Genomic DNA, 18,895 nt, shown 5'->3' on the forward strand with positions numbered 1-18,895 from the left:
TCTTTTTAGGGGTATGACTTAGAGACTGTCGCCCATATTCTTAATCTTGTCCCAACTAAGAAGGTTGCCAAAACACCCCATGAGATGTAGATAGGGAAGGTTCCCTCGTTAACACATATCAATGTTTGGGGTTGTGAAGTTCTCGTTAGACGAGATACTCACGACAAGCTTGAACCTCAAAGTGAGAGATGTATTTTCATTGGCTACCTACAAAAGTCCTTTGGATATTTGTTCTACAGACCTAGTGAGAACATGGTCGTTATAACATGAAGAGGAGTCTTTTGTGAGAGAGAGATCATATGCAAAGAGGACAGTGGGAGTATCATTGATCTTGATAAGATTCAAGAGACAAATGATGAAGGAACCTCTAAAGACACTAGGGTTCAACTAGAGGAAGAGATTCCAGTTGAACCAATTGGCGATTAATTACCTCTTAGGCGTTCCAATAGGGTTAGAATGCTACCTGAGTTCTATAGTTTCCATATTACTACATATGGTGATACGTTTATCAGTGACAATACACTGGTAAATTGGATGAGCCGACTAACTACAAGAATGAAATGGTAGACCCTAAGGCAGCCAAATGGCAAGAGGCAATGGACAACGCGACCAAGTCCATGTATGACAACCAAGTTTGGAATTTGGTTGATAATGTACCAGGTCGGAATACAGTTGGGTGCAAATGGATCTTCAAAAAAAATGTCTGGCATCGGTGGAAATGTACACACTTTCAAGGCTCAATTGGTTGCGAAAGGCTTTTCCCAAACTGAAGGGTTGACTATGATGTGACTTTCTCACTAGTGGATAAGATAAAATCAATTAGGATAATGCTAGCCATAGCTGTATTTCATGACTATGAAATTTGGCAGATGGATGTCAAAACTGCTTTCCTTAATGGGAAGTTAGCTAAGGATGTTTACATGAGTTAGCCAGAGGGTTTAGTAGATGTAAAGTAGATTTTGTAATATTGAGAAATCAATCTATGGATTGAAACAAGCATCTCGCAGATGGAATCTTTTTTTTTCACAAGAAAGTCAAGGATTTTGGCTTTTCTAGAAGTGAAGATGAGTCCTGTATATATGTCAAAGCTGGCGGGAGTATATTGACTTTCCTTGTATTGTATATATGTCAAAGCTGGTGGGAGTATATTGACTTTCCTTGTATTGTATTGTATTGTATGTTGTAAGAGGTTAGGTATTGGCTTGGAAAGTGTTTCGCTGTGAAGGATCTAGGAAAGGTTACCTATGTTTTGGGGATAAGAATTCTGAGAGACAGGAGTAAAAGACTAATTAGACTTAGTCAAAGTACATACTTGGAAAAGGTGCTAAAACGTCTTAGTATGGAAAATTGCAAGAAAGAAGAACTGCCCATCCAGAGTAATACCAAACTAAGTAAGACTCAGAGTTCGAGTACCGATGTAGAGATATCATAAATGAGTAGAGTTCCATACGCTTCCGCTGTTGGATCTATCATGTATGATATGACATGTACTCGCCCTGATGTGTTCTTTGCTTTGAGCATGGTCAATCGTTATCATGGAAACCTAGTAAAGCTCCTTGGATAACAATTAAGAATATTCTCAAGTATCTGTGAAGGACTAAGGATTAGGTCCTAGTACTTGGTGTATATTGAGAATAATTGGGTATAGTGACACAAACTTTCAAACAGACAGAGAAAAATTTCGTTCTCAATCTGGCTAGGTGTTTAACTTAAATGGAGATGAAGTTACTTGGAAAAGTTCCAAGAAAAAGACAATGATTGATTCTACCTGTGAAATAGAGTACATAGCGACAAGCGAATCATCAAAGGAGGCAATTTTCCTGAAGAACTTCATCAGATATCTTGGAGTTGTGTTGACCATTAAGGAGCCAATGGAAACTTTCTGTGGTAATGAAGGAGCGATTGCCTTGACAAAGGAACCAAGAGATCATGGCAGATCAAGACATTCATCAGACATAGGGTAGAAGAAGGTCACCTCGTAATGAAGAGGGTATCATTTGAAGAAAATCTTGCAGATCCACTCACAAAGGTTCAGATTAGGGTTAAACACATTCATCATGCTAGGAGCATTGGTCTGAGAGATGATATTAGTTTTAGTAGTTAGATAACTAGTTTGAAACTTATAATAAAGTAAATGTAATTGACTTTTGGTGATTAAATAATAGAGAATTATTTATGAGTTTCTTCACTACCTTTTATTAATTGTTTATTCTTGTGTTTCATTTTGCATGTTTTACTTCCCGGATAATTCGATTATTCAAATTCCACATTCATTCGTACTTTGGAAGTAAGTAGTGAATTAAGACTATCATGAATTGAATTGTAGATTGTCTAAAGTGTTTTATACATAGAAATGGTATTGCTACAATGTTCACGTGTATAGAAATGGAGATTTGTATTGGATTAACCCATGCTTAGAGAATTACTTCATTAAATTTATTATTGTTGGGTCAAAATATGGTTTATACTTTACTTTTCTGGGCATTGTATTTTTGTGTAATAATTGTGGAGTTTTCGGTCTAGTTTACGGCTGAGTTTACGGCCGTAAACACCTTACGACCGTAAACTCATTTACGGCCCATATGTTTCCGGCCCATATCCAACATGTATAAATAGAGGTGTTAGGGTGAGGAGTAATGATTGATGAACCCTAAGGAGTTTACGGCCAGAGAGGAGAGAAACGGGAGCTTTATGTGTGTGTGTGAATCTCTTGTATCCGGATCTTAATTCATATCAATATATACAAAGATTCATATTATTCTTCTTTTACTTTTCTTCTATTTTATCTTACATCATCCGTTTGATTGGGATTCCGCACCATCAAACGGATCTGACTGATACACGGACAGATTAGGGATTTACAATTACGAGTAATTTTGAGATGATAATATCTTATGATCTTAAAACGGAGATATAAGAGTTGTAGTTTACAAGTCAGTTGTGCATTGATGAAGCATAAACGTATTAGTAACTTGATGTTATAAAATGAGTTGTTGTGCATGATTTGATGAGTAAATGGTGCAAGTATATAGATCAAATTTTATTTGTTCCTTTTTCCCTAAATGGGAAAATTGATATCTTTGGTCCCCTTTGGTGATTTGGTGTTGACTTATAGTGTTGGGCCCGACCAGGACTAAATTTATGTGTTTGATTAGAAGTTCTATGTCATTACAAATCAGAAATCAGGAAGCAAAGTAATGGACAATGAGATTGATTTTGTTCCATGTCTCATGTCTAAATGATATCTTACAGAATGAAGGATTATATGATCACTTATCTTAGGACACGTAACTGACCGGGTCAGAGTTCGATAACGACTTTTGGAAGCTACAATTTGCTGATCGATTCAAAATTTATACTAAAAATTATAGTTATAGACTTATCTAAGTGGGAGACTATTGGATTTGGTGTCTAAGCCCCTAACTATAGTGGTATAAACTTGAATTGATAGTAGCACAGTCCTTTTGGGTTGCCCTCAAACCTAGCAATCAGACATGATTATAGAGAAACTCTTTTGTTGAGTTTTTACTATCTTGATCAACTCCCCAATTCCAAGTGGGATCAAAGGCTTCAAATGTTATCTTCTTAACTTCCTATGGTTGGTATTATTTTTCTAGTTCATGTATTTGGATCCTCTTGGTAGTTTTGTTAAAATAATCTAAAAATAAACTAATTATTTTTAAAAGTCTTCAGTTTGTTGTTAAAATTGTTTTTATAAAATGATCGTTTTAAGTTATCAAAACCCATCAAATGTATTAGAGCCTCTTATACATGTTTAGAAGATTTATTTAAGTGTTTGATAACCTTTGGTTTTTGGAAAATATGCTTGGTATGTTATTTGGCAAAGAAACCATCTAATATATTTTCTATAACAACTTGTTTTTTTATAATTCTTATTTTTATGATACCAAAATTTTCATTCATTTTGGTTGTATAAATTTGCCTTAGAAAAACAAAGTGTTTGTTATTATATTCGATATGTCGTTGTGTATAAACAAGCCATTAGTATATTTGTGATGTTGTTGGTTGATATTTATTTATTCATACGATGTAATAAATAACTATGTATTTTTTTTATTTGTCTATTTATTGTAATAAATTAGTTAGACTAGTTTTATTGTTTTTTTTTTTTTGATGTAACAAGTTGAAGAAATGACCACTTTGAAGATGACTTAACTACTTGAGACTATAATCCCAACCATGAGCTTCTACTCTTGGTTTTGGGCTTAATTATCGTCTTAATGGTTTAAGTGCAACAACCTTTATAACACATGGAGCTTTGAAGTCCTTTTGCAAGCAAGAGTTGTTTTGAAAAGTTGGAGCTTGAAGACCTTTTAAAGTATCCATTATCTCCCTTAGGAATGTCCTAATAATTCTTGTGTTTGCTCACAAAAATTACTACTAGTTATAGCTAGATTTATAGACATTTTAATGCATGCTTGTGATGTTTATTTTATGTTTATTGTATGTTATGTTTGATGTATGAAAATGGTTTTTACATGTTAAATAACATTTTATAATAAAACAACATCACTTGGAGTTTGAGAAATAAAAATTTCAAAGACATTATAAGATGTTTAGAAAAGACTATTTATTAAAACGTTTTAACCGGTTAAAATCGAGTTTTTGTTAAAAACAATTTTATGGTAAAAGCTTTAAATAGTCAACTTTAAAATATTTAAAATGGTTTTAAAAGTGTTCAAACTTCATCTAACCTTCATGTCTTTTAAAGAAATAAGGTTTTTATTTATTTATTAAAAAGGACTAAAATCCAGTTCATAGAGTTATAACGGCAAATCATGATACCGATGATTATTTTTATGTTGGAACTTAATGTATGATATTTGTTTTTTTAAACTTAACATAACATGTTATTATTATGTTTTATGTATTCCAAACGAAATTTAAAACATAATTATCATCACCTAAGTTTTGATTTATCAAAATATGACTTTTATTATAAAACGTATAAAATGCGTTTATTCTACAAATTCATAAAGTCATAAGATTTTGATTATTACAAGGAGATTTAAAAATTTGATTTTAGAACTCATCCAAAACTCCAAAGTTTAGTGTTACATGAAAATTTATTAATAGTCTATAGCTGGTTCTTAAAGCGTTCTTCGACTAAACTTTAAATATCATATTTCAGTTTATAGTTGATCATGACTAACGGTAAATAAAATGAAGTTTTATTTGGAACCTAAAGAATCTTACAACAAGAGATATGATTTTTACAAAATGATACATGAATTTTTGGATGCATGCAATATTCATGAGACCATGTTTTTATAACTATATTTGTAAAGCATATATAAAACATTTTCTTAAAAATGCAAGTCATTTTCGTCCATTTGGGAGAATACTCACTCATCATTTGTATGGTCTTAGTGGGCGATGGGTCACCTAACAACTAGGATTGACTTATGATTTTGAGGTGGTTTTCGGATTTGATAGTGGGCGGTGGGTCATCTAACCACTAATAGAATGTCGATACTACTAGTAGTTTCAAGAATGATGACTTGATTGAGAATCTTATGTAATAAAGTTCACCTAAGCATGAGAGGCCCGGTGTATAAATGAGATTAAACATGCTGAGTTTAAAAATAGTTGTTTAGGATCCCATTATCTAGGGATTACATGTTTTATGCAATTGGTAGTCGCTACCTACCGAGTTGGATGAAGTGGATGAGATAAAGGTCATCTAACCAGTTTAGATCCTAGACTTCAATAAATTAATATTTTAGAAACAATAGAATGTATTATTTTTAAAAGATTTTAATATTGAAAATAATAAATGAAATTTCGTTAAATTCTATATATAATTGCTAATACTCTTACGCCCCCTGTAAAACCTTTGTCTTGTTGACCTTTAAGAGATAGTAACATTTGATGCTTATAACTTCTATAATTGGTATAATTCCTTGAGTTCCTATTCACGGATAAAAAAAATTATATAAACTGTAAGATCCCATTCCTGGACAAACTTTGCAAGCCTGTTAATCTGATCATGATGTTTTGATGAAAATATTATTATGATGATATTTATGTGTCTCGCATCATACTGGAACAATTGCCCTTGACTTGTAGAGGGTGTCTCATCAAGTAAAACATGTATTCATCCTGAACATTAGAAGCTGCTTTAAACTTGTTCAATCATTGAATAAAATGATTATCTAAGAGATTGTGTACTCTAATAAACCCATAGTTCAGTTAAGTGAAATACAATATAAACCCAAGAAATCAAGAAATGACCCAAATGATTAGTGCTGTTTCTATTATGGAATAAACTGGACACTAGTGTTGTTTCTATTATGGAATAAACTGGACACTGAAAGAGGAAATGTTTCTCTAATCACATTAAGCTGAGGAAGTCTGGCATGACGAGTATTTCAAGTATATCTATGACACAAATATTTGACATTATGTGCTGATGTTTTAGAAGAAATGAACTGATTACAGACAAATGGTAATTCCTACTAAAGATATACCAAGTTTTGTTACTGATATTGTTGGAGCCTTTGATGATCATATAGTATGTATTTGATTAACTGATATTTTGAACATTCTCTTATAGGAACATGTAACAGTTGAAATTTTTTGAATAAATCTGGATTTACTTATCGTTTAATGGATGTTTATATCATGATTATTGCATGCATTCAATAAGCCATTGTATACTTTTAAAAATCTCATTTGATCTAAAATCACATTTTAACAATGTGTTTTTTTTATAAAATCCTATTTTATAAAATTGACGCGATCAAAATTTAAAATTAATTGATAGTATTAAGTTATACTGTTTGAGCACTTTAGAACATTTGTAAACCTTTTAATAAAACTTCATTTTATAAAATAAGGTTTGAAGTTTGATAATTTTATAAATATTTATTTTAAACTTATTTAATTTTAATCCTGAAGTTTAACCGGTTATTAGTTTTAATAAATCAAGCTTGTTTTATTTTAAGACAATTTTTACCATCTTATGTTAAATGGTAATTTTCATTAAAATCAAACTCATTTTGTGATGTTTATTTATGTTCAAATATTATTTATCATTTGAAAACAAATTTATCAACCATTGCATAATAATAACAACATAAATATAAAACAACACAAACATGCAAAAAAAACATATGTGCATAAACCAACAATCTAATGAAATTTTGTGAGCCATCACAAAATGCCAAGTCCATTCATAAAGGGACATTTAAGGGACCAAAAGCTTCTAGTAATGCTGTTAAAACTCTCACTTGAGAAAACATTCATTGCTTGCAAAAAGTTGAAAACATCTTTAAAGCGCTTAAAATCTGCAACACTTCATAAAAGTGTTGCCTTAGGTGCCACACTATAAGAAGTATAATGAAGCACTAAGCCAAGAGCAACACTTTTAGCAACACTTTTCAAAAAATGTTTCCTTTGTACATGCACTCTAAAAACTTCGAAAAATGCCTTTTTTGATCTTCAAAAATAGATCCATCTTCATTTATTATTACATTTTTGTACACAATAAATTATATCAAAAACTAATCTATTACTTACAAAAATAAACAATAAAAAATAACTATTTCAATCCCATGTGAATAAATAAATAATTTCAACCATTCTAAACAAAACAACACTAGGGTCCAAGACTAGTTTATGCACATCATATATATATATATATATATATATATATATATATATATATATATATATATATATATATATATATATATATATATATATATATATATATAAACTCTTTATTTTTCTAAAACAACTTTTATGACAAAAAATGACCATCCATTTTTTCCAAAAACAAAGGTTCATCAACTTAACAAATAATATAACTAATCTTGCAAAAATGGCTCTGATACAAATTGTTAGATTTTTATTCATAATATTGCAATTATAAACACAAAATTAGACGTAATTCACAACGAAAGCATTTTGGTTTGAATAAAAAAACCATTTCATACCCACCAATGATCATTTTGCAAGAACTTAGAAAGATTATACACAACCAAAGAAGAAGAAAGTGAAACAACATTTGAAGACTTTGGTTCCTTTTGACAATTAGAAAGTTGACGAAGATGACTTAAGCTCTAGATTAAGCTCTCTATAATGTTTCCACCAAGAAAGCTTTGCATCGCCCAAATATGATAGTAAACACTTGTTATAAAGTTATTCTTAACCTTTAAGACTTCTACCAAATAAGTGATTAAAGAGAAGCAACTTTATGTCTTCATTTCTAGCACCAAATTCAAGACAAAAGAAGAGAGGGAGAGGCTTAGAGTTTCCAAAATTTAGCTGCCATTTGAGAGGATTCTTGTGAGCAAAAACACCAAAAAAAAGACTAGTAAATGCCTTATTTATATACCATAAAATGTATACAAAAGCCAATACCAAAAAGTGAAGAGGTAAGGCTTTCTTACAAGCATGGAATTAAGTAATAAACAATTTGAAACCATGTCTTCCCCCCCCCCCCCCCCCCCACCCATCATAGTGAAAGAGACAAAATCTAAGTGCTTATTACATATCCTATAACTAGTTAGTTGAGTTGTAAACATTAAAGTGTCTAAAAGTTTATACACAACTTTAATAATCATACCATATGATATATATATATATATATATATATATATATATATATATATATATATATATAGTTTTATTCTCTTTATTATTATTTCCCAGAAATAGTAATTCCCAATATGTTGGTAAAATATTATTTCTCAAAATAATATTTTTTTTCCAATTAAATACAAGTGTTGATATATTTATTAATAATCAAATTATATTAATAAACAATCATTTGGTAGCAACTTGCTCTAAGGTGTGTCCCTATAGGATCATATGTTATTAACAATATCACTCTATGATGTCTCTTGAGCATACACGATCTTTCACTACATAGGCCTACAAATAAAAACATTGAATTTGAATTAGCTTCGTTTTCAACTAGTTGAAGATCTAGGTTTAGATTCAACACATATGAAGACACATACACCTCTATTTATCTCTCCCATCCTTATTCAAGATACACATGCACCATGATGAACCAGATGAAGATTTGGGTTCATATCCTACACACACAAGCCCACACATACCCCATAGTCAAGACAAGAACACACGTATAAAACCTTGAGAAAGAAATATAAAAAACTACCACACATAACACAACTTCGATTCCGTCTTCATATTTCTAGATTTACCACAAACAATCAAGATCTCATTAAAATTTCATATTAGATTCTCTAGATTTAACACAAAACTCTCAATATATTATTTTAGTTTCATTTTTAGATCTCCATATTTAACACACATCCCTTAGATCTTTAGTTTCGTCTTCACTTTTGTTCTTATATTTAACATAAAACCCTCAAGATCTTGTTTTATTTCAACTTCAAATATCCAGAAATCGAGACACACATGACTCATCTTCGATTTTTTAGGTTGGGTTTGAAGTCCTTTTAAACATTTATGGCCAAGTTTCGAAGGATGGAGGTTGAACACTTTTTAGGATTTTAAGAGAGAGATAGATAGATAGATAGATAGATAGATAGAGAGAGAGAGAGAGAGAGAGAGAGAGAGAGAGAGAGAGAGAGAGAATGATAAGGGGAAGGGTGGGGTCGAGTGAGGATAGTTATGGGTCTCATATATAGTTTAATGATAATAACAATAAAAATGAATTCAAAGAAAATACAAAAATGATTACTTAAGGCATATATTGGTAATTTCGAGTTTGATATTGACCAAATACACAAAAAGATAAGTTTGGGAGGGACCAAAACCATAAATGGTATTCGATTTCAATCATCGGTGCAAGTTCAAATGTTTTTGGACTGAAATTGTAAAATATTGATAACTATAAGGACCATTCCTATCGTTTTCTATTGAATTTTTTTCTTAAATTATAGTATTTTTATTATCAATATTAGATATACAATATCATAATTAAAAAAAGACCGCTACAAAAAATGGTCATTTTGGTTTGCATTTTTCTTTAAATAATGTTACAAAACGTTTCCACTTGCAAAAATAGTCCTTAATTTGAGGGTTTTATTGTGAATTTGGTCACTAATATTAACACATATTTCATGCTAAATTGATTATATTGTCCCTATATAACTTCGGATCACTAATTTCTTTTATTTTTTTCATCAATAAATATCGAAAACACTAATTTCTTTTATTTTTTTCTCACTTCCATTATCTTTGGTGTTAGTTGAGAGAGAGAGGTAAGATGTTTATTTTATCAAACTTAATAAACAAAAATTAACTGGTGATAGTTTTAGGAACCAAATCCATAATGAAATATTGATCAGTTTTTTAATCTTACTAAAAAAAAGTACAACCAACTATTTTTACATTTTTTTCGGATTAAAAATATAGATGAATAATATAATACAACAAAATTGACAATGTTATTTTGTATTTTTACAGTTAATTAAATTAGCATTTTAGCATTTTTAACTAATAAATAACTTTTTGCAAAGTAAAATTTGTTTTATTTTGTTTTCCATAACAAGAAAGGAGCAAAATAACCCAAGAAAAACAAGCTGCAACCGAAATTCAAAGCTTTCAACGGTCCTCGCAGCTCCTTTATCAGTATGCTTCGATGTTCCAAATCCTCCATTAATCGTTTTCCGGGATATATTCTTCGCCAACTCGCTGTCCAAGTTCACCAGCTTCGTGCGAAATCAGGCCGTCCTCCATTCAAGAACAGACACGACGATGACGACGAGGACAATAACGGCGGTAATACTCGAAAGAGAAAGGGTAATCAAGAGGATCGTTTACAGCTCTACAAAAGCAGGGGCCAACATCTTCTTACTAATCCGAGAATCCTTGATTCCATTGTAAGGAGCTCTGGTGTTGGACCGGGTGATACGGTTCTTGAAATCGGGCCTGGCACCGGAAATCTTACCCTGAAGCTTCTTGAAGTTGCAGACAAGGTTGTTGCAGTTGAAGTCGATAAACGTATGGTACAGGCTCTTCACACTCGTGTTTCTGAACAGGGGCTTAGCGAGAAACTAACGGTAAGTCGTACATTATTCCAAGAAATAAGTTGCTTATAAACTGTTCGATGAAATGTCTCAATGAAGCTATATTATGAAACATCAGTTTTTAAATTTAGAAATGGTTTCAGATAATCTAAATCCCAATTGGGTTCTTGCAGATTATATCTAAAGATGCACTAAAGACAGATTTCCCACATTTTGATCTTGTGGTGGCAAACATTCCTTATAATATATCATCACCTCTAGTGGCTAAATTGGTGTTTGGAGGATACCATTTTCGAAGTGCAACTCTTCTTCTTCAAAAAGAGTTTGCTATTCGGCTTTTATCTAACCCTGGTGACTCAGAGTTCAATAGATTGGCTGTTAACGTGAAGCTGGTTGCTGATGTTGAACATGTCATGAACGTAAGCAAAAGAGATTTCATCCCAATCCCAAAAGTCGACTCTTCAGTTGTTAAAATCCATTTGAAAACCGAAATCCCAAATGTAAATCTCAATGAATGGTGGGCTTTCACTAAAACATGTTTTGGGAAGAAAAACAAGACATTGGGTGCAACTTTCAAGCAGAAGAAAAAGGTCGCAGAGCTCTTAAATTTGTCAAAAGTAACAAATTTTGATGAAAATATTATGCCACTTGATGTTTTTAATTCGAGTGATGATGAGAAAGATGAATCGATCTTTTTGGGAAGTTTTAAGGAAAAACTTGTGGGGATTCTTAGAAGTGCGGATCTTGAAGATAAAAGACCATCAAAATTATCGAATGAGGAGTTGTTGTATTTGCTCTCTTTGTTTAATAAGGAAGGAATATGTTTCCATGATCAAGAAAAGCCAATGGATATCAATGCTTCGTTTGCTTCATCATAGAGATAAAAGTTTCTAACTTGACTATAGTAATTTGGTTCATTAATTGTATTTTAGTAGTTACAATAATGAGTTGACTAATATCAAGTTATATGTTAAGGAAGTTAATCGAATACGTTAAACAAATTCGTCTTTTATATTATATGTTAAGGAAAGAAAAACTCATTCATAGTGAAAAATACAAAATAAATGTAAGTTCCACTTGCTTTGAAAAAACGAAAAAAAAAAAGGTATTGGAATTTGCTTATTGATTGTTTTTTAAGTTGTATGAGTCAAAAGAAACGTTTGTGGCTTGAATAGATACATTTTTAACCTAAATTAACCAAATTTGTCGAGAATTATTACTTTTCGTTAGCTCAAAGGGGTTGATAGTGAGATGTTGAATAAACTTTTGGCCTTATGATACAAGGTTAAATGAAAGAAATAGGAGCGTAGTTTTATTAATCTGTTTATTATAGCATTCTACTTTAATTTCTTCCTATTACATCATTGTGCTTAGAAAATTTTACCCAATTTTAGCAATATAAACCAAGCACAAAGCAATTTTCACTTTTGTAATTGTGTTGATTTTTCAAAATATAATGCTGTGATAATATTAATCTATGGTTTTACTAAATAAAACAATCTATTATGGTTATTGGTACTTTGGATGCAACAAATTGCCTATATATATATATATATATATATATATATATATATATATATATATATATATATATATATATATATATATATATATATATATATATATATATATATATATATATATATATATATATATATATATCATTAGCAATTAGGTTGCAGTTCAAAGCCCTCCTACAGTCTTTTCTGGAGACTAATTATTGTAGCAGGATACGACTGTTCTTTTTTTTTTTTCAATTATAATATTATTTATTAGATAATTAGGTTATAACTCGTATACTACACGATTATTGGCATAAAATAATTTTGAAAAGAAACAGAGATTATAATTAATAATATATCTGCAACTATAGTCTTTAATCATAAATGTGCAAACATGGATTAACGGTAAGTAACTAATATGGATTTCTAAAAATATATTTTATAATATCATCTTACTTAAATAAGATATAAGTAATTAGTTTAAGTAATAAAGCAAGAAGTTAGTTTCCGCTATTTGCAATTTTTTTTTTTTGAACCGGCAATTTTATTGAAAAAGCACCCTAGCAAGATACTAGGGCCACAATTTACATCCAATAGAGAAAAGAAAGCATATGCTATATACAATTTAATGGTGATGCACACCACTTATCCCACTCTATTTTTTCACATATTTGACTTCTATGCTTTTTCCACGTAAATACGATAGCTTTTATGGAATCCACAATAATCGCCGGTTTTGATGCCTCACCTCTAAAAACACGATCATTCATCGCCTTCCATAAACTCCAAAGACATCCGTACCGGTTAGTGCTTCTTTCTTTTTTGGACAGTACCCCCATTTTCTTGCAAAATCTAAAACCTCATTAACACCAGAAAATGATTGAGTGGGTATTCCACACCAGCTATGGGATTTGCTATTTTTATTTTGTATCAATTACATACATGGGGGCTTAGAGGGGGGGGCAAAATGGGCAGCTGCATAGGGCTCAATTTTTTTCATTGTATATTTTTATGTTAAAATACAAAATTATAATGAATATAAGAGCTCTTTTTTTCTTGTTCGTCCTGAGCCTTTAAGAATATTTCATTTTATAGGACCGGCCCTGATTACATAGATCATTCTCTGTTAGAAAATCGGGGTAATAAAAGGCTTGAAAATTCTGAGAATCGTGTGAACACTTTCAGATTAAAGTATTTGGGTGGTACTCCCAACCTTTAATCAGATAAGACTCGGAAGAGTTTAAAAAACAGAGAATATGAAGTATGATTTTCGTGATTGTTGTACCAGAAAAATGATGACCAAAATGATTAAGTACTTCATTTGACAAGGCAGTTTTTTGCCCCATGGACCCCGCCAGGGGCTGTCGCCCCTTAAACCCCGCTCCCAGGGGCGTTGCCCCCGGACCACCGTTCGTTTAGGGGCTTCGCCCCTAAATGACAGTCTACTTGAATCTTGAATGAATTTAAACAAGTGTGCACTCCGTATCTTCCTTACTTGGTTAATATTCATCAAGATTTATTTTTGGTCAACAAGTCAATCCATTATACTTAAATATACATTGATGATACAAAATTATCAATATTCTCCATGCCCTGTTGTTCTAAGTTTACATAATTGATATATTTGTTGTGTTTGAAATTTTCATTTGAATATCAACACCTATATCTCGACCACGACCTTTATATATTTGAATAAATTTAATTGATATGGTCTAATTATACATGTTTTATAAGGTTTTATTAAATTAAATTTTAATATTTGGCATATGTTAATTGAAACAATGTTAATTTAAGCTATTGGTTCATAAAGATATGTTACTTATTAATACTGGTTAAATATTGATCACTTATTAACAATTGTTAAAGGCATGTTACTTAACATAATCAACTATATTTTGATGTATGATATTGTACATTGTTGAGTTTTTTGCTTATATTAATTAATTGGTGTTGATTTAGTATTTGTTTAATAATGTTAGAATTATTCTTAAAGTAAATAAAGACAGTCAAAATGTTTCTATAATGTAACCTATATAAAATGAGTTATAAAATTTCCTCCAATACACATCACGCTATAAATACAAAATAGGTGATTGTTTATGCAAAATAGAAGTTTTTTATATATAACACGAAAGGTAGTAGTCATATGGTTTTGTGTGCTCTGTTGTAGCAGGCCTAACCTCTTTGTAGCAGGCCTAAACCCTCATATATTGTAGATTTTCAGTAACATTAGATATACATATAATTCATGATGGTAAAACTTTGCATATTATAAGTTTGTTTTGTGTGATGTTTAAATTAAAATTTGTTTATACAAAACGTTTGTTTATTAATAAGTGTTCTATTTTTTATGTTTGATTATTTAGTAGGTGTTAAATCGTTGTCGCACACGATTTAAGCAAATAAAATTTCATTGCTCGAATGTATTAAATTATAGCACACGGAAGCAGAATCGAATCTTCAGGGACATAGCCTAATGGTCAATGCATCTTTGCGTAAGACACATACTAGTCATAAAACAAAAATATGAAACCAGGGATTTCAATTATTAATTAAAACTAAAAATAACTAAATAAAATTTAGCAATAAAAACGAATTCAGTTCTGCTGCGACTTTCGTAATCATGCAATCAACAATGACCTGATTATTCAAAATGTGTTCTATCTAAATTGGTACTCAGAAAAACTAACGAACACTAATATATTCCTCTTTACCTACTTAAATTAACCAAAACAAGATCTTCAGTTAACACTAACCTTTTACTAATCTAATTAAACAAGCTCTTAATTAAATTCAAAAAAGTCATATTAAGATATGTGTAAAACTCCCAACAATATCTAATACTTCTCACAAGCTCAGAAGCGTAAAGATATGAAATTTCAGTTTATAATAAAGTCAATTCCAAACATAGAACTGATTTATTACTTATTACTTATTTCCAAATTGATAAAATAATTACGGATTTCAGCCGGTTAACTTATTGATTTAATCATAAATTAGGTCATCAAGCCAAAACAAATCAAAATCAAACATTCATGAAAGACAAAACTAAAAAATCTAGATATAATCACAAATCAAAAACTAAATCTAATGATTGATTACATGAAAAGTGTTGATCTATACAGAACTGAAATCTAGGCTTTAGCCAAACATGGCTAAAATCCGATCAAAACTATTAAAAAGGAGATTAAACTACTAATTCTTAATAATCTAATTGACTAAGATTATCCACAACCATAAGATCTTCAGAAAGTGATGAAAAAGTGTAGCAAATCGCCTTCGAAAATTGTTTTGTCGTTTGGGAACATCCAAGGCTAAAACTTATCGTCAGAGGGAGCCTTTATATATGAGCCAACAACTTCTGTAGCAAGAAAGTGAAAAATGTGATTGCATTTTTTGGAAAATACGATCGCATGGTTAATTGCATTTTTGGAATAAATCCTAGAAACTCTGTTTAATGAAGTACGTTGCTATTTTGAACACTTTTAAGACATCATGAGAGAAATGAGATCGCATTTTTAGGTTTCCACAATCGTATTTTATCTAAAAAGACACCAGATGAATATTCGGTCTAACAAATCCTCGATGCATAAATGCAATCGTATTTTTGAGAATCCATGATCGTATTTTTCATAAAACGCATGATTCAGACGCAAACTCTTCAGTTTCAGCAAATCTAACCCCACTTCCAGCTTCTTCAGGTATTTTAGCTCAATTAAGCTCCAAATATACATCCAAAGCTACTTCCAAAGTACTGCTCCACTCGAATTATCTGAAACCGACATAAAAACATGAGAAGTACGGAAATTTTGACGATAAACATGAGCTGAACATTATTTAAACTAATGCATATGAAAAATCATTAAATATGATGCGAAATGCTAATAAAAACTAACCTAAAAGATGCATAAAATGGCTAAATCTCCCCAAGCTTAAACCATACTTGCCCTCAAATAATAAAAAGATTAAACATTATAACTGAAATGGAAAGACGTGTATGAGATAAAAAGAACTTAGAATAAAAACTAAATAACTAGAAACTAAAAACATTTCACTATTTTTTTCACATGACCAGACTTTACATTGAGGGAAGATCCAATGGAATCACTACCTATACAACCATCACAATACCTTCCATCTTTCACAGATTCCCAAATTCAGGAAAAAGCTCGACGGTGCAAACCAATAAACCAACTACAACTTTTATTTAAACATTATACCTTAATTAGCCTTGCTCGCGTGGAAAGCATGTTTCAGATGTTTATGTCCTTAAGACTAAATAATTAAGAACCACGCTTGAATTATCCTTAAGAACTCGTCACGTCAAATCGACTTTCACTAAAGCAGCGGGTCCACCCATAAGAGCCTAACTCTTATGCTTTCACTTTTCAGAGAATAACAAATATCATATCACATAGTTCTTCGTTCACCATATTTGACTTTGAGGTGGCCTCTAAATTGATTGAACATGATTCTTTGTATCTTTGTCTTCAGCATTGATTTCTTCAATCATCTTTTTGTTTCTTTTGAGATTTCTTCTATTAAGTGCTTGAACTTTGACTTGGGTATCCAATATGACTGTTTTATCTTTGTTTTCTTTTTGATTGTGTGGATCTGATATATGGGTCTCTATTACTGTGAAGGTATTGTGTGTCAACAAATAGGTCCGTGTTCTATAGGTCCATATTTGTAACACTCCAAAATTTAAGGAAATTTAAAATTTTCAAAATCAACCATTAGTCAACATTGTTTACAAAGAGATTCATTGTTTCAAAACCATTATTTCAAATCAAAGTTTTCCAAAGACCCAGTGGCTCAAAACAGGAAATTATGTATAATCACGCATTTTCCTGCCCACGATCCTCAGAAGTACCTGAAACGCTAAACTAAAAACAGTAAGCCAAAGCTTAGTGAGTTCCCCCAAAATACCAACACACATATACATATAACAACATATACTAGCATGCTAATTGGGCCCTCAGCTCATATTTGGATTGCTACAGAGCGCACAATATAAATCTGGTACGCCAATTGGGCCCTCAACTCAAATCTGGATTGCTCCAGCATTTGTTGGCTACCGCAAAAAGTAGTACAACCTCAACCCAATGCAATATATCAACATATTTAACAGATAAACATAAAAACAGAACCAACAAATACGAATAATCATACAGATCTACTAATCCAACATTGTACTATCCTAACTAGGATAAATAATCTAGTGGGTCGGCATTGGTGCATTCGACTCACGGTAAAGTGAGGAAAACTCACCTCTTAGTCTAAATGCATGTTGAATAAATATTTGCTCCAAAAAATCGACTCAACGATCACCTAACCAACACAAAGGATATAATCTCAATTAATCAACTCAAAATACCCAAAATACCCCTAGGTCAAACTTGGTCAAAACTCTGGTCAAAGGTCAAGGTCAATGAGTCAACTCGGTCAACGCAGTTGAGTACATGGGGCGTACTCAGATCCTAAGTTGGGCGTACTCAAGCTTTAACCGGAGTCAACGGTTGACCCCGTATGTGCGGCGTACTTTGGGTTACACCTTACGTACGCACCAAAACCCTTTTTCCTCAATAAGAGCTTAATGCATTAAGCTCTCACATCCCAAATGTAGATCTAAGGCCAAAATACCACTGAGAGTCATAAAGTTTCCAACTTTATGACTTTGCTTGCCCTTTAAGTGCTTAACACCAAAAGGTCATGTTTGCTCACACCTGAAACTGCCTGAACCACCTGTTCTGCAAACACCATCGTACGACTTGCTACAGTTGATGCAATGGCCCCGCCCTTGTTGGCCTCTAGAATGAGAGTCAAAATTCTTGGGAATCTTTATTGGGCACTCAGTTGTCTGATCCTGAGTTGGCTTTTGCTGCGCTTGAACCTCCAACTCAATCTCCCACTCCCGAGCTCTGCAAATCATTTCTACCAAGGTCCTACATCTCGTTATAATAACAAATTCTCTAATATCATCCCTAAGCTTTTCATGATATCTCGTCTTCTTTATATCCTCATACTTAACATACTGTGGAACCAATGCCCTCACTCAAAATTTGGCTGTGATCTCCCCCACGTTCTCGGTCGTCTGACGCAAATCCTAGAACTTTTTCCTAGTTGTTGCACCTCGATAGCCACTGTAAACTCAAATATAAATCTGGTAACAAAATCTACCCAAGTCATGGCCTCCGTGGCCTCTTCTCCCAAGTCATGACCAACCTCCTCCCACTAATCACGGTCTTAAGCTCTCAGAAGACAAGCTCTAAATCCTACCTTCAACCCCTCGGGACAAAGGGCGTGTTCGGCACGGAGCGTTGTGGAGCGTTTGAGAGCTTCTAGCGTTTGACAAAACGCTCCATTTAAAACAAAAAGCCTCATTTGGCGCTACAAGCTTCT

The 18,895-nt window shown here is 31.9% G+C and overlaps 1 protein-coding gene across 1 annotated transcript; it reads left to right on the forward strand.

Moving 5' to 3' along the window:
- The first annotated feature begins 10,514 nt into the window (after nucleotides 1–10,514).
- Nucleotides 10,515–11,953, forward strand: LOC111899167 (ribosomal RNA small subunit methyltransferase, mitochondrial). Its single transcript, XM_023895050.3, has 2 exons — nucleotides 10,515–11,024; nucleotides 11,165–11,953. The coding sequence occupies exons 1-2, from the start codon at nucleotides 10,596–10,598 to the stop codon at nucleotides 11,867–11,869; spliced, it is 1,134 nt and encodes a 377-aa protein (XP_023750818.1). The 5' UTR covers nucleotides 10,515–10,595; the 3' UTR covers nucleotides 11,870–11,953.
- The last annotated feature ends 6,942 nt before the right edge of the window (nucleotides 11,954–18,895 follow it).

This window comes from Lactuca sativa, chromosome 4 (genome assembly GCF_002870075.4).
Source record: "Lactuca sativa cultivar Salinas chromosome 4, Lsat_Salinas_v11, whole genome shotgun sequence".
Lineage (NCBI taxonomy): Eukaryota > Viridiplantae > Streptophyta > Magnoliopsida > Asterales > Asteraceae > Lactuca > Lactuca sativa.

Excerpts from the sequence above, each read along its gene's own strand:
- LOC111899167 (XM_023895050.3), top strand. The coding sequence starts at position 10,596 with ATGCTTCGATGTTCCAAATCCTCCATTAATCGTTTTCCGGGATATATT. Across the intron at positions 11,025-11,164 it reads GGCTTAGCGAGAAACTAACG|ATTATATCTAAAGATGCACT; the intron begins GTAAGTCGTACA and ends GGGTTCTTGCAG.